Here is a 25,456-nt window from a genome sequence, read left to right as displayed (position 1 = left end):
CTGTTGCACACAAACACCTGCAACTCTCGGCAGCCACAGCCTCAACTACAGCTGCAACCATTGCCTCTGGACTCGCAAAGTGGGTTCAGAGCCAGGGGAAGCATCATTAGGCACCACTTTACACAAAATTAGGTAATATGAATGAATGTACATGACTCGCTCCTTCAAGAAACTATGTGTTTATTGTTATTCTATGTTGAGGTCTTTCTTCAACGCAGCAGTTTTCATCTGCAGAAGTTGCATTTTAGCCTTTTTGTTCGCACTCTGGAGTGCATGCATCTCCACTGTGTGCTTCATGTGCAGCTCATGCTGTGCCTTCATGTGCTTCACCCTTAACACATGTTCTTTTCTTTTTCGTTTGTTGTCTGCTACCACAGCCTCAAGACGGGAACTCAGCTCTGTGGCAAGCACAGACTCATTTGGGGCAGGCGCAGCCTTCCGTCGCTGATAGCCAGCCGGCTGTGTAGCAGGAAGAATGGCTTCCCAAGTGGTGGCCAGCATCGGCGTATTGTGCTCTTCGTCGCTGCACTGTTGCTCCTGCAGGTCCTGGTTGCTGTAGGCCTCCTGGTCGTCTGGGGCAACCTCGGCAACCTCAGCAGCCTCGCCACTTTCAGCTTGACTGCTGTCCGTTGCTCGACCCCATGAGAAGTCGAACTCTGAAGAATTGTTCGTAAATTAAACATGTTTCATTAAACTCTCAGTCTTGTGCTCATAACAATACAATATCTCACTACCATCGAAGCAGAGATGTAGTAGTGTGCACAGTATCATAATGCCACAAATATGCCAGCTTATCTTGAGTGCATGAGATGTTGCATTCAGAATGTGTAGCCGTAGGCACAGAGAACAGCAGTCATGTTCCCTGTAAGGCAGTAGCAGCTGTATGTTAGCAGCCATAAACAACTATTTGGCAGTTTTAAAATAATTCCATGCCAGAAAAAATTACACAGGCTTACAAAAGGTAGGAAACAAAAGACAAGATGGAAACAAGAAACATCTGGTGGTATGTTTTCTTTTGTCATCTTGAGTAGTATGCAGAAAAAAAAATTAAGGCAAAGCTAGACAGCTGCATATGACAACACAAGCGTCGGCATAACCAGACTGATAGAGCACACAGATGAACCTGTACAGGCTGGGAATGTTGATATTTGCAAAGTACACAGCTAGCATTCATATTGCATAGCACTTTGTGATATTACAGTAACTCAATTCCCTCACTCTGCAAACCGCAGAGTTAAGCACAGATTATTATAGCAGGTAAATTGCACAGAGCAACATAATCCCAAAATATCTGCAACAAATTGGAAACTGTTTGTCCCTGTTCTGCCTTTTCTTGTTCAGTACCAGTGAGGCTGCAAGATCTCATCTTCAGGTGTTCATCCCTAAACTTCCATGCTCTAGATAACGGCAAGTAGAAGGCCGCCTGAACAAGGCATGCCAACAAAGGCTAAGGAATAAAATCCAACAAAGGCTAAGGAATAAAGACATGGCCATGCTGAGGTTAAAATCCCTCGCAATATGCAGGGCTTATCTTGCTCCTGATAACTGTGCAGGAAGTTTAACTATGCAGTCATATGCTCTCATTTGTTGGATGATGGCTGAAAAGTTGGTGCCGGCTAAGCAATTGTGACCGCAATTTTCATTCCTACTTCCTGATTCAATAACATGACCCCTGCGCATCCCATGCTTGCAGCCTAATTTTTGTTGCAGTTGCGTGGCTGACACAGCACAATTACCCGGTGAATTGACACGTTTTATTCACAATCAAAATTGCGTGAGAAATGATTAAAAAACTTCTAAGATTTATTATGAGCGATATTTCCAACACACACATGCCCTAAACTATTACCTAGCTTTCATGCCGGTATGTATAATCGGATATATATTTAAAAGTACTCAAGCAAGAATCATACCATCAGCCTCCGCCTGTGGCTCGGACTGCGTCGCCTCCAGCAGTGTGGCAGCGGTCGGGGTGCGCTGCAATGGCCCGCTGTTGCTGTAGCGGCTGCCGTCACTGTCAAAAGGGTTATCTACCCTCGTTCCCATATGGGACGCCACGTCTCCAACGTGGTGTAATTCGTTGTCCAGCTGGCTGGGTGGTGGCGGGCCGCCCCCTGAGAAAGGGCACAGAAATTAGGCAATAATGTTACTGAAAATTCCTTAATTTTCGAGCGCCTACAAACGAGGCAAATGTCACATGAAAACTATGACTTCAGCGAAACGAAGCAAGAACGGAGCCAGAAAATGAACAACGAAACGGGACCAGAAAATGAACAACATGAGTACGTGTATTGTTCCTTGGCATCGTTTTCGCGTCGCCATCCGTGTTGCGGAAAGCTGCTTCGCAGAAAGCACAAAGGATGACAGAATTAAATGCGGTGATGGAGGCAGAAAGCAAGCAATTGCTTTTTTTTACCAAGCAAAATAATGAAAGCAGAGCTCACCTGTGCCGAAAATCGCTTTCATGTCTGCTGCCTTCGCTCTTCGCCACTTTTCTTTTAAGTTGTCCCAGCACTTGCGCAGCTGGGCCTCAGTGCGGTGCCGAACGTCGGTGCGGCAGTTGTACTGCTCAGTGAGCAGCTTCCAGGTCTTCTTCTTTTTCTCCAGGGAGGCCCCGTCGCTCTTTTTGCATTCGATCACAGACTTGTGCGTGTTTGCCAACTCCCTCAGGACGCGGCGCTCGCTCTCCGTAAACGTTGTTCTTTTTTTGCTCCATTTACACGTGTTTCAAACAAATAAATAGGCAGTAAAATTCATTATAAAATAAGCAGTAAAATTCAATATAATATATACAGAAAACTTAAATTCTATATTTACTTTTTTATTAAAGAAAACACGAATAACTAAAAAGCACAAGCACAACGCACGAGGCACACGCACAACTCACGAGGCACAGGAAAATAAACAAAAACGGACGTCAACTCAACAAAGCTTCTTATAGCGACCGCTGGCTATCATTGTGGCTAGACCAAAAAAAAAAAACGTGCGTCAAAATTAGAGCAATGTTACCTGATTTCACCTAATAAATGTGTATTACATGTCCCGTACTTGTTTAACTACTTTTTATAGGATAGAAAAAGTTATGAGTGCATGCAACAATGACGGAAGCTTTAATAATTTTTTAGCCTCGCTACCATGCCTCTTACTTCCGCGGGTAAGGGCGCTTTCCGTAAGGACGCCGAAAGGTAGGTTTCTGAAACGCGGCTTCACCTTTCCCGTACCTTCCACTTTCGGTGACCTTTACGAAAGTCGCCTCTCGAGTGAAGGTAAGGTAAAGGTAAGGCCCGTTTGTGAATACGGCGGTAGGTGTCACTCGTCAGCGCATTTTGGTGACAAGCGTGAAGGGCTCGACCCTTGTGCAGGGAGGAGGCAACATTTCAAAGAAACTCTCTGGTAGGGGGAAGTAAAGAGGAATGCCAACGAGACCTCTAAAAAAGAAAAAGGTAGTGAAAAAAGGAAAAAGGAAAGAAGAGCCATTGTACAAAACTTAGCAATACTACTCAGAGAAGGGTGGTGGCAGTACGACAGAATACAAAATAAAACATCAGCAAAAATAACAAGTTTCTAATCAATCCTTATAGATGCACTCCGTACACATACATACAGAAAAAAGACAAGGCTAAAAACAAATCCAACCCCAGAAACGAACTGGAATGAGTCACAAGTACAATCTACCGCAAGAAAAATGAAAACGCAAGACTATTCAGGGGAAAAAAATGTAATGGTCACTCTCATGACCACGCGCAGAACAGATTGGCAGTTAATCAATGTATGAAGAGAAGACCGACATGGCCGCAAAAGTGACAATAAAAAGGGGGCCAAAAAGGGGGGGAATTAACAGTAAATGGGTTACAATGTAATACAATGCGTGGCAATACAATACTAAAATAAATAAAGAACTAAAAAAAACTTACAATAGATGCGGTACGAACCGAAACTGCGGAAATCTGACCACTGCTTACGCACGCTCCCTGCGCCCCCTTTTCAAGCATACATAAGCTCGCACACCCGCTTCTCGTTTTTTACTGTGAACAAGGCTCCGGTATGGGAGCCAAAGCGTCTTTTGTGTATTTTTTTCTTTGTTGTGGTCGGCGTCTTCAATGTCACGTTTTATGATTCAACCTGACCAGACGAGTTTTCGTCCAACTCTTGATTTCATTACCCTTCGCCGGGCGTACGGCCAACCCATCGTCACAAGCAGTCGTGAGTACGTGTGCCTAACAACTCGCGCGGCATCGTTCAAAGGCCACGTTCAGTACAATCTCACCTGCAAGTCTCTAGCCCTTATTCCTCGTTCGCTTCACCTGATTCGTCCTGTTTGCACAAGCTTCGGACACAGTGTTATCGCCAAAGCTGGACGTTCCACTCTTCAAGCAAGGATACTTGAGTGCAAAGAGAAGCTGGGAGCCCTAGAAAATGAAGCCTTTTGAGCTCGTCGTCGGCTGCAGTCGCTCTACCCGGATGAGTTTCCAGCATTCAACTGCATGCTAACCATAAGGCTGCAATGCATTCCCGTTCCGCTGAAGTCTCGCACAAAAACAAGTTGCAGCGGCTCCTTTCGTCCCCGTCAACTACTTCCAAAGGTACACCAGCAACGGTTGTCCACAACGTTTTGTCCTATAGCCCAAACAACGCTGAACTCTCCGTTTTAAACCTTGGCTTCAATTTCAACTGTGGACCCACCCTGGACGCTAAAAACCTGGTTTGTGCTGTGCAGAACGCTGTTTATCAAGTGGATGTGGCACGTCGAGATGAAGCAAGGACTCGTGCTATCAGCGTACTCTCCAAGTACCACCCGTGGCGATTCCTACCCCCTTTTACTACGGAACAGCGCCAAGCTGTTAAGAGCCTTCGCAACACTAAGGAACTAGTCGTACTTCCCTTTGACAAAGGCAACACCACTGTCCTTTTGGACCGGACAGACTACGTAAGCCGGATGCAGAATCTATAGTTGAAGATGGCACCACCTACTGCCGACTGGACAAAGACCCAACAGCTAAGGTGCAGCACGACTTACAGAAAATTCTCACCAACGTCTTCAGTTTCGTCCCACCGACCCACAATTCACTTTACCTCAAACTCGTTGCGCACCAATGGTTCGGCCCCCGCCCCCTACGGCCTTCCCAAAGTGCACAAGGCTGGTATGCCGATACGTCCCATCGTGGACTACAGACTTTCCCCACTCCACAGCTTATCTGGTTGCCTTAATCGCATCATCTCACCTCTTGTGGGTTGTGGCTCGACACACGCACGAAATTCGACTCACTTCATCGAGAAGGTAAGCGACATATCAGTGGACGACAACGAGCTGCTAGTCTCGTTTGACGTCAAGTCGCTTTTCATGTGCGTTCCTGTTGACCTTGCCGTACAAGCCTGCTCTTCTGCCCTCGAGTCTGACAGATCCTTACCTGAAAGGACCCCTATTGACGTTCCTGACGTCTGCAGACACCTACAGTTCTGCCTCGGCAACACGTATTTTGTATTTCAAGGCCTGTTTTACCGTCAACTTCGAGGCACTCCTATGGGTGCCTCTATCTCCGTTACCGTCACGAACCTCACCATAGAGTCTGTCGAACGCCAGGCCATTGGAACGTTTGCTCACCCGCCAAAAGGTTTCCTCAAATATGTTGGCGACTGTTTCTGCATGATTCAAAAAGACGCTTTGCCTGCTTTTTCATGACATTGGAACTCCGTAGAGGACTCCATTGAGCTCACCACTGAGGTCGAGGCGAACGGTGCATTGCCCTTTCTAGACGTCTTGGTAAAACGCGATAGTGCCAAACTATCAATCGGCGCTTTTAAAAAACCCACCCACACGGGACGTTATCTCAACTTTAGATCCGTCCACGCAGCCTCACATAAGAGATCGGTGGCTGCCACGTTATTAAAAAGGAGCCAACGCATTTGCAGTTCTTTCGAAGACAGGGCAAACGACTTTGACATAGTGTGGCAAGAACTTTCGCGCAATGAAAACCCAACATTTTTCGTGGCATCAGTCTAAAAACAGCTGTAACGACCAGAACGTGAAACTTCTGTGTCTTCTTTCTTGAAACATGCCGCTGTTCCTTACACCCCTGGAATCAGCGAGGCGTTGGCACGCATTCTGCGCACCTTCAATGTTGACATTGCCCACGTTCCGACCAGAAAACTGCGACATGCTTTGGTCAGCGTAAAGCACTTTCTTCCGAAAGAAAAATATCCCGGCGTGGTTTACAGCATTCCCTGCTCCGACTGCGACTGCGTCTACAATGGCGAAACTGGCAACTTCGAAAGGCGTCTAAAAGATGACAAGAACGACGTTCAAACAGAAAAGTGGATTCCAGTGCTATCGCCGAACACTGCATATCGAAACAGCACATTATCAACTGGGGCAAAGCACAAGTTCTTGCGCCAGAAAAGAGGAAATTATCTCGCCTTCACCTGGAATCTTTGATTATACAAACGACCTGTCACACCTTGAACCGAAACTGCGGAAATCTGACAACTGCTTACGCACGCTCCCTGCGCCCCCTTTTCAAGCATACATAAGGTCGCGCACCCGCTTTTCGTTTTTTACTGTCAACAAGGCTCCCGTATGGGAGCCGAAACGTCTTTTGTGCATTCTTTTCTTTGTTGTGGTCGGCGTCTTCAATGTCACGTTTTAAAATGCGGGACAAAGCAAGTGACATGGAAAAAAGAAAGAAAACACGTCGGAAGCTATGCTTGCTATGCATTCTGTCGCTGTTCTGTTGACGTGGCTCAGCTACCCAGACTGCGGGGCAGTGGCTAAGTACCTGGCGGTGTTGCTCTAGCTTGCTAAATTTCTCCTTTTTGTCTGTGCCTGTTTGCTCCTGTTCTGGGGCGATTGGGTGCGGGACGAGAGCTTAATGTCTACTTCTTCTCGTGGCCAGGGGTTTTCCCCTTGGTCGGCATCTCTTCCTAAAGACCAGCTCCCAATTGACCTCTTTTTCCGCAGCGGTGTTTCAAGCATTCCAGTTGCATTAGTGCCTTCCGATGGAGGCGCTGTCCGACTGAACAACCCGGAGGCCGTGCAGGCGGCTCTTAGGTCCACATCGCAGCATTTCATGCACATTACCGACGTCCGGCAGTTCGGCAGGGGTGGCATTTTGTGCAGGTCGCCGGATAAAGCCTGTATTGAAGACCTGCTGAAGTGTACGTCATTCGCCAGCCACCCGGTGAGCGCATTCATTCCGCCTCATCTAGCATGTTCCAAGGGCTTGGTCCGAGGGGTCGACTCTCGATTGAGCCCTGCGGAAACGCTTGAGAACCTCTCGCCTGCGGGAGTGATTGCTGTCCATCGATGCAGCAGGATGGTTGACGGAGAAACAAATTCCTACGGAGTCCGTCATTGCCACATATGCAGGAATATTTTGCCCGTCAGAGATTAAGGTGTGGCCATTGGTTTTTCGAGTAGATGCCTTTAACTCTCGGCCTCTTCAGTGTCAAAACTGCTGGCGATTTGGCCACAGCGGCAAAGCCTGCAAATCGGCCTTACGCTGCTGTGCCTGTGGGGAACGTCATTGCAGAGAGGAATGTCCTGAACAGCAAGAGAAATGTTGTTTGTTTAGCGGTGCTCACCCTGCTGATTCGCCTGACTGTCCTGCACGAGCACAAGAAGTTCAGGTGCTCGAGCTTATAGACAAGCGCAGATGCACGCGGAGAGAGGCTTTTGCCGCAGTCAAGGAGAGAGCCTCAGCCTACTCTAGTGTGGCCGCCAAATGTCCACCCATAATGGATTCTAGTTTGTCCCAGGCTATTACAGTGGCAGTTGAGAAAGCTGTGGCAAATGCAATGGATCGCATTATGGAAACCGTGTCCACGTGCATTTCGCAGGTCATAGCTGCTCAGATGCTCAATCTTCTGCAGGCGTCCACCGCTCCGCTCTTGTCTTCTTTGGCTTCGGAAGCTACCCCTCCTTCTGTAGTAATCGATTCCGCTCCACAGGGCCAAAAACATTGTGAGCAACAAAAGACCTCCCAGGCCTCTCCTTCGCATAGCGTTATGGACGCATCCTCTATGGATTGTATGGATATGGAGTCTGATCTCCGCGCCCAGAAACGAAGTGGGTCTCCTCTGAATATTGCAGGTCCATCTTGGCCCCAGTCAAAGACAAAGAAAAGTAACGCAAGTCAATACGCTAAGACCAGGATTCTAGAAAAGGCAGTCGCGGCTGCGGCACTTCCGCCAAAATGGGGTTCTTAAGTGTACTCCAGTGGAATGGTCGATCTATATACTCCGCTTCAACAGATTTAAATTGCCTATGCAATCAGCTTCTACCAGATTTAGTTGCTTTACAGGAAACATGGCTAACTTCAAATTTCAATTATCATCTCAAGGATTACCATCCGTTCCGGCTTGACCGGTCATCACGAGGGGGAGGGTGGTTAGTGCTCATATCTACAAAGTTCTGCCACAGGGCATGCATTTCTTTTCAATATGCGGACAATGAATGTGAAATCCTTGCGGTTGACCTCAGTGTCCCAGGTCAACAGCCCTTTACGGTAGCTAATGCATATTTCCCGCCTGGTGTGCGTGACACGCGGCCCCTTGACTCACTCATGTCTAGTAGCCGATCTCAGGTTCTATTACTTGGCTACTTCAATTCGCACCATGTGACTTGGGGGTTTATAACAGACAGCTTTGGTTCTAGACTATTTGATTGGGCTTCTGGCAACAACTTGATCTGCAACAATTCCGGATTGCCTACGTTTGTTCGCAGTCAATGCCGCTCTGCCTTGGATTTAACTTTTTCCTCCCCAGGAGTCTCTGTTATGTCTTGGGTGCCTGTTGACTGTGCAACAAACAGTGATCATCTACCGATTAGTTTCAAGTTTGCGTGTAAATTAACTCTTCCTGAGCGACATCAGCGCACGTTCATAAATTACAATTGCTTTAAAGACACGCTGAAATCAGCCCTCCAAATCACTTCAGACACTCGCGCTCAGAGAAGGGCCGAAAGCAAGGCTGCACATCTATGCTCAGTACTGGACCATGCAAGGCAAAAGTCTGAATTTTTGCTTAAGAGAACAAAGGGTGCAATCGCGAACAATTGGTGGAATGCTGAGTGCACGCGCGCATATAGACGACGGAAAGCAGCTTGGAAGAAACTTCTCATCAATCAATGCCCAAAAAATTGGCTGGATTATAAGTATGTTGCAGCAACATTTAAGCGCACTGTCGCCCGTGCAAAGGAGGAGTATAATACAAATCATTATGATTTCCTTTCCCAATCAGGAAATAAACGAGCTTTGTTTAATTTCATGAGGCGCAACAAGGTGATTCCTCCGGCTGCCAACATTGAATCCCTTGTTCAGTCCCCTGCTGACATCGCAAAGGCCTTAGAGGATATTGCATGTGGCCTAGAGCTTCGCTTTACATCTGCTTTACCTTCTCCTACTATATTCACATGCACCTCAAGTGATTTCACTGAGGTCTCTATGCCTGAGCTGTCGCAAATTGTTCTGCGCTTATCCCCAGCGGCTCCTGGCCCCGATAAGGTCACTTCATCTATGATCAAAATATTGTTCAATGAATCTCCTGCAGACCTGTTGGCTCTAATTAACCATTCTATTAAAGGTCCTTGGATACCGCATGAGTGGCGTCTTGCTGAAATTGTTCCATTGCTTAAAAAGCAAGGGGATGGCTTAAGTTTAGACAATATACGCCCTATTTCGTTAACATCGAACCTTGTGAAATTGGTGGAAAGGGTCCTTCTCAGCCCTGTCATGTCATTCATTTCAAAAATGCTGTATTGAATCCATGCCAAATTGGTTTCAGGCCGGGTTGTTCAATTTGGTGTGCTCATACTGACCTTGAGAGTCGTATTAAATTAGCTCGCAATAGAAAAAAGTTTGCTGCGCTTGTCACCTTGGATGTCAGTAAAGCATACGACAGCGTGGAGCACTCGACTCTATTACTAAGATTACAGGAACTGAACTTCCCAAGCTATTTTGTAGCCTTGATTTCTGTTTTTTTGGAAAATAGAGAATTTTACTGCTGCCAAAATGGTGTTTCCTCAAGGAGATTTCCACAGACAAGAGGTGTTCCGCAAGGATCAGTTCTCTCACCTGTTCTTTTTAACATTTTTCTAAGCTCAATTTCATGCATTCAAAATGTGAAAACTTATGTGTACGCCGACGATATTGCATTTTTTGCATCAGGTGACATTCCCACTCTTTATCAAACCCTGCAAAATTTCCTCAATGTTCTTGACAACTGGCTAGGAAGAATTCATCTGTCCCTTAATGTGAAGAAATGCGCATTGTTAGTATTTCCAGTTTCTGTTCCAGTAAACATCTGCCTGGTCTATAGAAATAACATAATACCTCAAGTTCAGACGGTAAGGTATCTCGGTGTAATATACGACTCTACTCTCTCCTGGCGGCCACACATTGAGCAAGTTTCTGCAAAAGGAGTTCGGGCCATTGGCATCCTGCGCAGGCTTTGTAGTGCTAGGTCAGGCATGAGAAGGCATACGCTTCTGACGATTTATAAAATGTACGTCCGCCCAATTTTGGAGTTCGGGTGTGTTTTATTCTCAGGAGCTCCTGCCTATAAACTTCGCCCTATTGTTCTTTTGGAGCGTGAGGCGTTGCGCCTTTGTCTGGGGCTTCCAAAACATGTCGCCAATGCTGTTCTGCACCTTGAGGCGCGAATGCCTTCGTTATCAGCTAGGTTTCGCCTTTTAACAGTTCAAACATTTTTAAAATTGTGCGACTCACCTCTTCACGCTTCCAGTATAATATTTCTTAGTCAACGTTCCGCCTTTTTTAGTGCTGCCTGGTCTCGATTTCATACCCCGCAGATATGTTACGTGCAGTCCCTCCTTGATTGCATAAATATTCATTTCACAGATGTCCGCCAAATATATAACAACTCCTCATCTGTCCGGATTGAATTCGATGACATTTTCCCATCGAATGCAAAGCTGCAGCCCTTCCCGCTTCTTCAGGGTCTATTGCAGGACCACCTAAGGTCCTTTCCCTCTCATGTTCTTATTGCTACCGATGCCTCGGAGGATCGCGAAAAGGCAGGTGTGGGAATTTTTTCGCCTTCACTGGATTGGTCTTTTTCTCTCCGTCTTCCTGACTTCACTCCAATTTTTTTGGCGGAATTATTAGCAGTAATCTTAGCCTTACGAAAATTAGAATCTACCGTTTCCCAGGTCGTGGTTATGACAGACCCTCTGTCCATTTGCTCTTCCTTATCCTCACCCACTGACTGTCGGCCATTACGCCTCTTTAAGTTCCTGATTCCCCTCCATCTAAATTCGGTAAGGTTGCTTTGGTACCCGGTCACATGGGCTTTCACTTAAATGAGGTTGCAGATTCCTTAGCAAGAGCCTCTCTCAGCGGCCCAATTGTTGCTGTCCTGCCATCGTTTGCATATACAGCTGCGGTGAGGTTTTGCAGCTACACAATATTTGAGGAATTTGCTGCCTCGTCTCTTACACCATCTCCCGAATATCAGCATCTTCTGCATCCTTGGAGTAGCAAAGACTGGCGCTCACGCAGACTAGAGGTCTCTTTCACGCGCTTGCGTTGCCGGGTTCCCCTTCTAAATTTCTACCTTCACAGATCTGGCCTGGCAGCTTCCCCACTGTGCCCTTTTTGTGCCGAACCTGAGACAATAGATCATTTCCTGCTGTTCTGCCGCCGCTTTTCTCATTTGAGGAAGCGTCTTTTGCAAATTTCATTTCATCAACTGGGCTTGCCTGTGTCTTCCGCGGTTGTTCTTTCCACACACACACACACATATATATATATATATATATATATATATATATATATATATATATATATATATATATATATATATATATATATATAAATTCACCAAAATTTGAAGAAACACAACAGGATTTAATTCACGACGTTTCCAGATTCCTGGTCCTCCAGCCGAAACGTCGTGAATTAAATCCTGTTATGTTTCTTCAATTTTTGGTGATTTTATATTATATTGACCAAATCAGCTGCCAGAAATCACTTTTGGTATATATATATATATATATATATATATATATATATATATATATATATATATATATATATATATATATATATATATATATATATATATATATATATATATAGCGCTGAAGCAAAAATACGTTGACGCGCTGCTGGCGCGCGGATTGAAGAAAGCTGAAGTTCGCCGTTCGCCCACCGAAGGACGGGCTGCCGAGCCCTCTCTTGCCGGGTCCCTGTCTTGTCACCAACACCGTGACAAATCTGGTGGAAGTGGGATCGATCTCATGACCCGTACCCCAACGGTTAGCCGGCGCTCCAGTCCTATACCCGTCAAGATGCCCCTCCACCGTGCTCGCCGCCGGATTCGAGGCTTACCAACCGAGCCTGACCCATCGGGTATGTCCTCAGAGCAACTTGGCGCCGCCTCAATGCCTGGCGCGAGCTCCCCAATGCCTGAGGCACCCACACCCTAATTCACCCTCCAGAATTCCCGCATCCCGAAATCCTTCCACGGTGACATCATTGAGGACGTGGAAGACTGGTTGTAGCAGTACGAGAGAGTTGCCGCATTCAACCAGTGGTTCGACGCCGCCCACCTCAGAAACGTCTACTTCAGTCTAGACGACGGCGCTCGGATCTGGTTCGAAAACCGTGAAGATCAGTTGTCCTCTTGGAGTGAGTTCCAGAGTCGTCTCCTAGAGACATACGGCAGCTCGGATCGTCGCGAACGGGCAGAACGCGCTCTGCAATCTCCCGTTCAGCTTCCAAATGAAAACGTTGCAGCGTATGTAGAGAACATGACGCGCTTCTTCAGGCGCGCGGACGCTGCAATGCCCAAGGACAAAAAGGTACGCCATCTCTTGCGTGGCGTCAAGGAGAAACTTTTTGCTGGCCTTGTCCGCTGCCCTCCGAAAACTGTCGCCGAGTTTCTCACTGAGTCTTCCACGATTGAAAGGGCTCTTCAGCAACGAGCGACCGCGTACAATCGACCCGTGTCCGCCGCCTCCGTTTCCGGCGAGTTCTCATTCCACGGAACCGACGCCTCCCTGCTACGCTATCTCATCCGTTCAATTGTGCTCGACGAACTCCGGCAGCTGTACGGGGCCCCTCCCACAGCTCCAAGCCCCATAGCGACCTTTGTCCGCGAGGAGGTGCAGCGAGCCCTCCGGCCCTCCTTTCCTGCCAATGAGGCTCGTCCATCCCCTCCTCCTGTCTCGCCTGACCGTCGTCTCACCTACGCCGAAGCCCTGCGGTGCCCTGCTCCGGATTCGGCGTCCTTCGTTCCGGCTCCTGCTGAAGTGCCGGGGCCGCCTGCACCCGTGCTGCAGTAAGTGGAAGCCCCCCGACCATCCGCGCGCAATGCCGACGTGTGGCGCACACCCGACCGACGCCCCCTACGCTTTCACTGCGGCGAACCAGGTCACCTGTATCGGCACTGCCCCTACCGCCGTCTGGGCCTCGAAGGCTTGCTTTCCCGCCGATTCTCCTCGACCCCGCTATGGCGAACGACCCCAAGCCGCCGCGGATTTCCCTGAATACCAACGTGTCCTTCAGTTTCGTCGCCAGCAGGCTCGATCTCCATCCTCCAGGGGTCGTCCATCATCTACCGCGAGTTTTTCCCGGGCGGCGCAAGGTCGGTCGCCCAGCCCACGGCGGGAAAACTGCAGCCAGCGACCTTAGGGGGTGGGCTCGCTGGACATCGTTGTGCGTGGGACCCCCCATCGACGCGGGCACGACATGCCGACGCCTCGACGGTTCCGAAGTCCGCGGTCACCGTTCACTCCGACACAGCGACGCTTCCTCGACACAACGACGCTTCGACGGTTTCGAGGTCTGCAGTACCCGCTCCCTTCGACACATCGGCGCTGACACATGACGGCGCCTCGACGATTACGACGCCTGCGCCTTCCAGACCCCCCGAAGCACGGACGCCATTAGAAAGCACACACCACGCCGACGAATTCCCGGTGCCAAAGCCTGCAGACAACGACGCCTGTGCCCGATCATCCCCTCCGGAACCTCCAACTCGCGAGCGGCTTTCCTTAGACATACCTGTGGTACTGGATGGTCACTACGTTCGAGCGTTATTAGATACTGGTGCTGATTATTCGATTCTAAGCAGCCAGCTCGCCAGCATTCTCAAGAAGGTTCTCACGCCATGGGCTGGCACACACGTTCGCACTGCGGGCGGTGATCTGATTGCACCTCTCGGCATGTGCACCGGCCGAGTTCAAATCCGGGGGTCCACATTTGTCGTCTGCTTTCTTGTTCTGAATAACTGTTCCGCGACCTCATCTCAGGTGTCGATTTTCTGCGTGAATATAGGGCGATTATTTACCTACGCGATAATAGGTCACGTTTTCAACTGAGAATGCTGTCACCCGCAGCACTGCGCCGCAACCAAGCCAGACGCTTTGAGTTTCTACGGACACTGTCACCCTGCCGCCTCGAACCAGCGCGTTCATTACGGTTGAGTGCGAATCATTTCAGGATGGTGACGCCATCGCCGAAACTAACCTTTCATTACTGCTGACGCAAGGCGTGTGCGTGGCCCGCAGTCTGATCCATCTTAATAGTGGCCAGTCACAGGTACTTGCTACCAATTTTACGCATGAGCATCGGCATCTTTTTCGCAGAACTTCCGTAGCCTTTGTCGAACGCATCTCCGATGTTTCCGAGTGCTTCTCAGAACCAGTGCAGCCTCCTTTCTCCCTAGAGAGCCTCAATGTCAACTCCGCGCTGTCAACCAGCCAACGGGAACAGCTGTGTGCACTATTGCTCGAATTCAGAGAGTGTTTCGCCTCCTCGTCGAAAGTGCGTCAAACTACCATAGCCAGGAACCACATTGTGACGTACGATGACGTACACCCAATCCGTCAACACCCCATATCGCGTATTGTCTACAGATCGCGAAGTCATTAAGTCCCAAGTTAAGGAGATGCTCGAAGAAGACGTTATCCAGCCTTCCAACAGCCCATGGTCCTCGCCGGTCGTCGTCGTTAAAAAGCAAGACGGCACTCTTCGTTTTTGTGTCGACAACCGGAAGCTGAACGCAGTCACCAAGAAGGACGTTTACCCATTGCCACATATTGACGACTCTCCCGACCAGCTTCGGCGCGCTCCGTGTTTCGTCCTTCGACCTAAAAAGTGGCTACTGGCAAATCGAGGTCGATGAACGGGATCGTGAGAAGACGGCCTTTGTCACTCCAGACGGCCTTTATGAATTTAATGTTCTACCTTTCGGTCGTTGTTCTTCGACTGCCACCTTTCAGCGGATGATGGACACTGTCCTTGCCGGTCTTAAATGGCAGTGCTGCCTAATCTATCTCGACGACGTGGTGGTTTTCGCCGACTCGTTTAGTAAACATCTTGAACGCCTGCGGACGGTCCTCGAACCCCTTCGTTCTGCTAACCTCACATTGAAGCTCCAGAAATGCCATTTCGGTTATCAGGAACTGAAATTTCTCGGCCATGTCGTCAGCGCTGCCGGCGTGAAGCCCGACCCCGACAAGCTTGCAGCGGTTGCGGAATTTCCACCCCCACGTGACAAGAAAGCTGTTCGGTGTCTTCTAGGGCTCTGCAGTTACTACCGGCGTTTTATCGAAAATTTCGCTGACCTCGCAGAACCGCTGACTCACCTCACCCACGACGCCACACCTTTTGTGTGGTCCCACGAGCAAGACGTGGCTTTCGCCGAGCTCCGCCTGCGTCTTCAAACGCGGCCCGTACTTGGCCATTTTGATGAGCGGGGTGACACTGAAATACACACCGACGCCATCAACATCGGCCTCGGCGCGGTTCTCGTGCAACGCCAGGATGGCGTTGAACGAGTCATCGCTTATACAAGCCGCGCTCTTTTGCGTGCAGAGATTAAGTATTCCATGACAGAAAAAGAATGCCTCGACATTATTTGGGCTGCTGCGAAATTTCGCCCCTATCTATATGGTCGCCCTTTCAAAGTGTTCACTGACCACCTCTCCTTGTGTTGGTTGGCCAACCTGCGTGACCCATCTAGACGCCTGGCGCAATGGAGCCTTCGCCTGCAGGAGTCTGACCTCACCATTGTCTAGAAGTCCGGACACAAGCATGAAGACGCCGACACCCTCTCTCGTGCGCCTGTCGAACTCGCTACACCCGACACGGACGACGAAATCAGTTTCCTTGGGGCGATCCATTCTTCTGAATTGTCAACTCAGCAGCGCGCCGATCCAGTGTTACGACCCCTCATTGATTATCTCGAAGGTCAGTTGGCCATCGTTCCTAAATGTTTTTCCCGACACCTGTCGTCGTTTAACCTGCAACGAGGCGTGATCTAAAGAACCCTTGTTCCAGTTCACGAGCGTACCTCCTCGTCGTGCCGACAACACTTCAAGAGGAAATTCTTTCTGCGTGCCACGACGAACTAACCTCTGGCCATTTGGGATACTCTCACATGCTTTCCAGAATACGCCAGCTGTTCTACTGGCCCAAACTTGCCACTGTTGTTAAACGCTATGTGCAGAGCTGTCGGCAATGTCAGCGCTGTAAGGCCGCCAAACCTCCGGGGCTCCTCCAACCTATTGCATCACCACTTGCCCTTTTCGATCAGGTCGGCATGGACCTTCTCGGCTCTTTCTTTTTGTCCTCGGATGGAAACCGGTACATCATCATTGCTGCAGACTACCTCACTCGATACGCCGAGGCCAAAGCCTTACCGCGTGGCACAGCGTCCAAGGTTGCGGATTTCTTCATGAATCAGATCGTACTTCGGCACGGCGCCCCGACCTGCGTCATAACCGACCGAGTGACCTCCTTTACTTCCCAGATGATGGCCGAAATTTTTCAGCTAAGCGGTACGACCCACTGAAAAACTACTGTTTACCACCCGCAGGCAAATGGGCTGACAGAGCGGCTTAATAAGACCATGGCGGACATGCTGGCGATGTACGTCGACGTGCAACACAGGACTTGGGACGTGATCATACCGTACATGACATTCGCCTATAACACAGCAGTTCAAGAGACGACCCGTTTCACACCGTTCCGCCTCCTCTACCGCAGGGAGGTTCAGACGATGCTCGACGCAATGCTCCTTTGCAAAACTGATGGCCAGTTATCTGCTGACGCTGAGGAGTTTGCCCACGAAGCCGAGCAGGCTCGTCAGCTTGCACGTCTTCACATCACACAGCAACAAGATAGACTCACGCCGTTACAACCTCCGGCACAGACATGTCTTCTACAATCCCGGCGACCAGGTTTGGGTATGGATATCTGTTCAACGGCGAGGCTTGTCTGAAAAACTCATTTTCCGCTATTTCAGTCCTTATGAAGTCTTGCAGCGCGTCAGCGACGTTAATTACGAGGTACTACCGGACGCTGCACTTTCACAGCAGAGAAGCCGTCGACTACGCTGTCCAGAGATTGTCCATGTTCTACGCATGAAGCCGTATTTTGCACGGTGACTCCCCAGATGCTTCGAGCCTTTCTTGTGTGGTACAGTGTGCTTGTGTTTGCGCGCTCATATATATATATATATATATATATATATATATATATATATATATATATATATATATATATATATATATATATATATATATATATATATATATATATATATAATATAAAATGACCAAAAATTGAAGAAACATAACAGGATTTAATTCACGACGTTTCGGCCGGAGGACCAGCCTTTTCCAATGTAGTACAGCGTTTGAAACACGCAGCTTTTATAGAGCGTGCGCGAGGTACAAAGTTTAAAGCAAAGCACGAGTTCAAAACAATAGGGCGGAGGGGGAGGGAAGAGACCAGGAAGAACATTTTTTTTAACAAAGGAAGAGAGAGAATCGGTGGCAATCTAACAAGGCGTCTCCTAACCTGAATGCAAGTGTTCCCAAGGGGCCGAAAAATTTTTTTTTAATAAAAGAAATAAAAAGAATAAGATAATAAAAATACAAAGGGGGAGATTATTTCCCAGCACCCCAGGGCTGCCTTGGAAAGGCCCTCGAGGTGTCGCTCCTCTCAGCATTTTGTTGACAGAGCGACACCTCGAGGGCCTTTCCAAGGCAGCCCTGGGGTGCTGGGAAAGAATCTCCCCCTTTTTTGTATTTTTATTACCTTAATATTTTTATTCTTTTTTTATTAATAAATTTTTTTCCGGTCCCTTGGGAACACCTGCATTCAGGTTAGGAGACGCCTTGTTAGATTGTCACCGATTCTCTCTCTTCCTTTGTTAAAATAAAATGTCCTTCCTGGTCTCTTCCCTCCCCCCTCTAGTGTGTTGAACTCGTGCTTTGCTGTAAACTTTGTACCTGGAGCACGCTCTATAAAAAGCTGCGTGTTTCAAACGCTGTACTACACTCGAAAAAGGCTGGTCCTCCAGCCGAAACGTCGTGAATTAAATCCTGTTGTTTCTTCAATTTTTGGTGATTTTATATTATATTGACCAAATCAGTTGCCAGAAATCACTTTTGGTATATATATATATATATATATATATATATATATATATATATATATATATATATATATATATATATATATAGAAATGAGGGGCTCGCATGCACACACACACACAAACACACACACACACACACACACACATATATATATATATATATATATATATATATATATATATATATATATATATATATATATATATATATATATGTATATATGTAAGTACAGTATTACGACAAACGCGACTGTTCGTTTTAAAGGTTTATTGTGCCAACAGTTTCGGGAATGGTATTCCCTTCGTCAGGGCCCTGACGAAGGGAATACCATTCCCGAAACTGTTGGCACAATAAACCTTTAAAACGAACAGTCGCGTTTGTCGTAATACTGTACTTACACTTGTAAACTGGCGCATTGGAACCCCTACAGAATACATATATATATATATATATATATATATATATATATATATATATATATATATATATATATATATATATATATATATATTAGTAAAATAAGAAATAAAATATCAAGGATAAAAAATAGAGCATTCAAATCATACATCATACCGATCATATACAGCAGTCATATTAAAAAAAGGAAAAATGTAAAAATAAGAACTAAATAACAAGAGCTTCTTTTTTAAGAGCGGGACGCGACAGCGTGTTGCCAAGGGGTCCCCGGAACGCCACCGTCCGTTCGGCGCGACGCCTTGCCAATTGGACAACTTATGGAAAGGAAATGACGCCTGTCGGATATCTTCGTGGACACCCGAACCGCGCCGTATGGCAAGTAAAATGAAATGAAATTGGTTTTAAGGACGGGAAATGACGCCTGTCTAACATATCTCGGTGGACACACAAACCGCGTAGTAAGGGAAGAAATATTTCCGACGCGTGGTGCCGACAATTATAGCTACACCTTTCATAAACATGACGTTTGAAGCTGCTTCGAAAGGGGTTGACGTCATTCGAAGTCCTCGTGTGTAGTGCAAACGGCGCAATGAATGATAACGGCGCCTGTAAACAATGCGAAGCATGTTCCTTCTCTCAGCGTGTGTTTCCCGCTAAAGATTACGGTTGCGTTTTCGTGTCGTTGTCGTAACGAAAAAAATGCCAGGCTAAAAATTGAATGTATAGAGCATAGCTTAATTTGCTGTCCAAACACTTTCGCAGCGTGGATTGGAGCCACAAATTTTCAGATCTGAGGAAGAGGACGGCTGAACGGATGGCTTACAGCATGGCACTAAAGCGCTTGAGATACATCCGTAGATGGCAAAAAAATGGCAACTTCGTTAAAGGGACTACGCAATAAATTAATTGAGATTACGTAAAGCAGACGAGAGATAGGCATTTCATCACTCTTAAACCCAACGGAAGAATTTTTAAACTAGAATCAAAAACAGCGAAGATATAGACGATTAAAAATTACGCTCCTCCTCTCCCCCCTCAACTCGTACACGCGCGGCACCAGACAAAAATAAAGAAAACAGGTCTGGGACTGGGCCCCGCCCATGAATAAGTCGTCCGCTGACGTTCCTTTTGCAACTTCCGGTTGTCGCTCCTAGCAGCCGAGAAGCAGCGTCGGCGGCGTGATTGCGGCGCGCGTCGGGTTTCTTTGCTGGTCGTCTGTTGTAGTTAGCGGTAATGGACCCGGACCTCTAGGCGCGACTGCTCGCTCTTATGGCCGCGATGGGCATCGAACCGTATGCGTTCACGCCCTACCAGCTGAACGCCAGCGACGACAGTAGCGACTCGGCGAGCCACTGCGAGTGGCTCCGGAACTCCCGACAGAAGGAGGCGGCAGAGGAAAATTGAAACCATATGTACGAAGGCAATGCCCTGGCTCGCGCTTGCCCGAGAGGGTCGCGCGGTGGCACGAGCAGACGATTTTCACGGCTACCGGAAGTGTGCCCGTGACGTCGTGGCTGCCGTGGCTCCAGGGAATGAGAGCGTGTGGTGGCCTGGCGACGTCATGGGTACAGTGACGTTTTTTTTTTCACGATTTTAGTTTCAAAATCGGTCACTACGAGTACACCAATCGGCCCGTGAATTTAAAAACACGGTAGTTAAAAATTCAAAATAAATTGCCAGCTCAGTTTCGAAGACTCGTACTTGGTTTGAATGCTTCTTGGCATCATTTCTAAGCATTAAAAACATTTACAAGCGACTTTTTATTCATTGCATAGTCCCTTTAAGGTAGACGAGGGATGATTGTCATTTTTGAGGCCAACAAGGACAGTGTCCATCATCCTTTGAAAGGTAGCAGGAGCTTCCGGAATCGAAGCCAAAGGGAAGTACCGTGAACTCATACAACTCGCCGATAGTAACGAACGCGGTGTTGAGATCGGAGAACAGGGACGTGGGAAGGATTCCTAGCACACGTGAGTCAGCGTGAAGCAAAGGTGCGGCGAGGACTGACGGCGGCGGCAGCAGCGACGGGAGCAGTAACGACGGCGGCGGCGTCAATGGCCGACTCTGCCCTCGGGTCGCCGGACGGAGTGATGCTGTTTAATGGTGAAGCTGGTGATGTTAATTGATATGAGGTGGACATTGAAATACGAAGGTCTCGTGTTTCCGACATCCAGCGGGGGAGTACGAGGCCGTTCATTCACCTGCTCTGAAATGGCGTGCAATTCCTTTCCCACGGGGGCGTCGAGCCTGCCGCAGTGGTGAAATCGACACGACAGTGTACGATGACTCTTCTTATTCCTTCCCATCAACCGAGCTGCCAGAGAGCATCAGCCCCACCTCTGCCGTGGGCGGTACCACCAGTGTCTACAACTGCTGACTTGATTGGACGTCGTTCTCCGAATCTTATACGGCAGCTGGAAATCTTGGGAACACGAAGGGTAATTAACGGGCTGATGGTTTCTTACCGAAACACTCCTATCTCGACTCCAAATAGGTCAAAATAATGTTACTCTACAGTTTCTATTCTTAACGGAGTCCGACGCTCTTCGCAGCCGGTACCTGCGCGGCTGAACGAGTCAGAAAACTCCAAGGGCCCCTCCGTCTACAACACTGGTGGCAGCGGTGGAATAGAAGCGCAAGCCCCAACACTGGTGGTAGCGATAGGATGGAAGCGCGACCCCCAATGACGGTCTTCCCGTGGTCAGGTTAATCCCCATCAATCTGCCACTACCTACTGTTGAGACCAGAGAAGGAAAAGTAGCGAGCATCACGAAGGTGGTCCAACGAGTCACCGATTTGGGGTAGCAGCTACACATCCTTTTTTTGTAATCTTGTTGAGCCGTCTAAGTCGATGCCAAATCTGAGTGCCGTATCCTTCTTTGTGAAGGGCAAAACGGGCGAAGCCGAAGGGCTGCTTGCCGGCTGAAGTACTTCATTCCGGAGCATTTCGTCAACATGAATCCGAATCGCCTCACCTTCTTTCACTGACACTGGTAGGGGTGTTGATGGATAGCTGTTTTGCTGTCATCAACTATAATACCACATTTCGTCACAGAAGTCATCCACACCTTAGAGGTGGTCACGAAGCATTCACGGAAGGAGTCAAGCATGGCTTGCTGGCGTTATTTCTAAACAGTGTTTAAATCAGGATTCACGGCAGTCTTAACTGTCCCCCTGATGCTCCCTGGGGATGCTGTCGTCGAAAGCTGACAACGTGCAGTGCGGAATAGGCTGGCGAACCTCATCCAAATAGGCGATGACTGTTGCTTTCGGCAAATGGTGGTATTCAGTGCTAAAGTTCTTTACTATATATACTGAGTTTGCTTGGCGTGTAGGGCAAGGACCCCAGGGTGACGCGAACTCGGTGGCTCAGTAGTCACCACAGGTGGCCTTCAGCTTTGCCTTGGTGCGCGTGGGGCGTCGCACTCCACCGTAAATAACAAGCTAGGGCTCGGTGGTGGTAGTGTGATGTGGTCGTCGTGCACGAGAAAAACTGATGTGCCCGGATCACTCGTCGCATATGGCACATTGAGTGAAGAGTGGGGCCATAAGTTCTCGAAGGTCGATGATCGCAATATTGTTCGCGAAGAAAATTGAAGCCGAGGATTCGGTCCTTGGAGCACTGCTTTATATTACCTGTATTATATTAAATAATATTTCAATCATCATATTAAATCATATTTCTATGCAATCTGCAATGCAAAGAGGTTGAGGTTGAGGTGTTGAAGGCTACAGGTGGGGTTAGACTTGCTTTATCTTCCGGCAATTGCTCCTCCGCAGCATCCCTTCGATATTAACAATGCCGCATCTACCCCGCTAAGCGCACAGTCTCTTATAATAGCACACATTCCATCCCGCAGTCACCATCTATGCACACAATCAATCCACACAGTTCACATCACAGTCCACTTCAGAAGTCACCATCTATGCACATATTCAGTCACAGTAGAACATACGCCATTGTAGTGCCACAATCCATACACACATTCACCCACAGTATAAAGTAGTCCAGTCCGGAAGACACCATCTACGCACACATTCAATCACAGTAGGCCATTGTCCGTTCCTGCTGTCACCATTTAAAAACAAGATCCGTGCCCTGCAAAAATGTTAAAATAAGGCGTGCAGCCTCCCTTCTGCACGTCTGGTTTCCACTCGGGTAGACAATGTCCTGCACTGTGCTGTGACGGGTTACTGTCTTCTTGAAGGAAGCGAACATCACCTGCCTTTCCGCGTTGTACTCTGGGCAGTACATAATATAATGTTCGATATACCCGCACACACCACATAAAGAGCAGAGCGGATACGATGCTATGCCAGTCTTATGCATCCATGCAGGAGTGCGAGCAGAGGCCGAGCGAATTCGATGTAGAAGGGTCGCCTGAGATCTCAGTCCCTTGGTCACACATGGCCTGTGGGACGCACTCCACAGGGTACTGAAATGATCGAGCACCGTTTTCCTGCAGAGACATTTTCCATCTTGAGGTACTTTTTTTAATGGAATCCTTGAAAGAGCTTTATGGGCGAGACTGTCTGCCACCTCATTACCGTTGACTCCTATGTGAGAGGGCACCCACTGGAAATGTAGAGTAAAGCCTCTGCTGTGCAGATTCTGCACCAAGCGCAGAGAGCTTAGAGACAAGGCGTCAGTAGGGAATCCGCGCTCTAACCTCTGAAGGGCAGATTTTGAATCAGTTAGGATGACAACAGGTTGAGCCGGACAAGACCCTAACTTCCGTAAAGCCGCCTCAATAGCAACACTCTCAGCCGTTGTGGAGGATACGACAGCAGTACAGCGTACGGACCACTTACAGTCCAAAGAAGGCATGTAAAAGCCGCTGCGCTAGCTTCTTTGACCTTGTCCACAGAACCATCCGTGAAAATTTGAAGATGGCAGGCATACTCTGTTTCCAAGTATTCCAGTACAAGCGAACGCGTTGCTGCCAAAGCAGAGCTGCGCTTTACGCTCACATGGGGAATTGTGACCTTACAGTCGAGGGTCGGAAAAGACCAGGGGGGTTTCAACCGTTTCCTTTGCCTTCGGACATTAATGCCTAAAGAACTAAGAGTATTGAGTGCCAAGTAAGCCTTCGACTCATATCTCATGCAGAGCCGCTGGAGAAGGGATCGCCCAGCTACCGTCTCTCCTAAGCGGTCAAGATGCATTACTAGTCTCTGAAAAGCGATAAGGCTAAGAGGTTTCGATAGGGACTCATGAAGTACTGCCTTATTCGCAGCCGCCTGGGGAACTACAATGGCTCTTCTTAGGCCCTTTCTGTGGACAACTTCGAGACGCTCAAGTTGTGATGCCGAGGGGGAAATGAAAGGTAATTGATACATTATCCGGCTGACCACCAGCGCTTCGTGAAGTTTGACCACTGAAGAAGGATGGTTTCCCCATTGCTCCCGTGCAATTCTACGGATCACATTGAGACGAAAAGATATAGATGAAACAATTGCGTCTACAGCTTTTCGCCACTGTAGACGGGAGTCAATAATGACGCCCAGGAAACGCGCGTGGTTGAATTGACGGATGCAAGAGTGACCGAGGTCTATCTTCAACCGGGCTTGGCGTCTTCCTGCACCTGGAAACAGAATAAAGCCGGATCTATCCATTGACAGAGACAACCCTACACCTTGAAGGTAAGCTTGTGCCGAAAGTATAACCTGTCAAGCTATCAGGGCTAATCGCTTGTGTTGGTAGCCAGTAATCCAAATACAGATGTCGTCAGCATAAAGTGACATACGCACTTGCCTGCAACTTTTTTTCAACGAATCGGGTAGGCCAGCCATTACGGCGTTAAAGAGCGTGGGGGAAAGAACACTTCCTTGAGGCACACCTCGTGATAGAACCCTTTCGGTGCTTAACGCACTCCCTAACCGTACACGAACCGCGCGATCACTTATAAACTTGTAAATGAATCTTAACATGTGGCCCTGTATGCCCATGCCTTGTAAACTGTTTAGAATTGAGCTCTGAAGCACGCTGTCGTAAGCTTTCGCAACATCAAGAAAAATGGCTAAGCTAAGGTGGAAAGGCCGAAAGCTCTCTGGTGTTCAATGTGACTGATCAAGTCTAAGACGCTATCTTGGGCACTAAGACCTCGGCGGAATCCTGTCATACATGATGGCAGTGCCTTGCTGTCCCCAAGCCACCATGATAAGCGTTCATTTATCAGCTTCTCCATCTACTTAGCTACACAAGAGGTCAATGACACAGGGCGATACGAGGCAAGGTCTGTCATGTCTTTGCCAGGCTTCAGTACTGGAACTACATGTGCCACCTTCCATGACAGAGGAACATCGCCAGTTTCCCAAACTCGATCGATGAAGTTGAGGATCTCCTTTCTGAGTTGCAAGGGCAGATTATTCAGCATTTGATTGGTGATGCCGTCGGGACCTTGTCAACACCGGCGCCGCAGGCCACTGAGCGCAGTCTGAAGCTCACGAAGCGTGAACGGGACGTCCATGATAGACCTGGAGGAAGCAGGTGGTGTATATATATCTATTCCAGAATCAGCGCGTACGAGTGCGTCTGCAAATTCCTCTGCGAAGCACGCAATAGGTTTTTCCTTGCGTATTGCAAGAGCTTCAAAAGGCTTCAAAGCGCGAGATTCTCCAGCAAGGCTGCCA

At 48.2% G+C, this 25,456-nt stretch overlaps 1 protein-coding gene and 1 long non-coding RNA gene across 2 annotated transcripts in view; both read right to left on the bottom strand.

Annotated features, from left to right (window-relative positions):
- Nucleotides 1–25,456, bottom strand: part of LOC144100707 (uncharacterized) — a 106,037-nt gene that overhangs the window by 56,074 nt on the left and 24,507 nt on the right. The window lies entirely within an intron of this gene.
- Nucleotides 180–6,157, bottom strand: LOC144101592 (uncharacterized). Its single transcript, XM_077634738.1, has 5 exons — nucleotides 6,112–6,157; nucleotides 5,555–5,640; nucleotides 2,445–2,685; nucleotides 1,914–2,114; nucleotides 180–656 (listed from the first exon to the last, which is right to left on the bottom strand). The coding sequence occupies exons 1-5, from the start codon at nucleotides 6,155–6,157 to the stop codon at nucleotides 187–189; spliced, it is 1,044 nt and encodes a 347-aa protein (XP_077490864.1). The 3' UTR covers nucleotides 180–186.

The sequence above is a fragment of the Amblyomma americanum genome, chromosome 8 (genome assembly GCF_052857255.1).
Source record: "Amblyomma americanum isolate KBUSLIRL-KWMA chromosome 8, ASM5285725v1, whole genome shotgun sequence".
NCBI lineage: Eukaryota > Metazoa > Arthropoda > Arachnida > Ixodida > Ixodidae > Amblyomma > Amblyomma americanum.
Note: the sequence above shows the minus strand (reverse complement) of the source record. Positions and strands in the feature narration are given on the sequence as shown.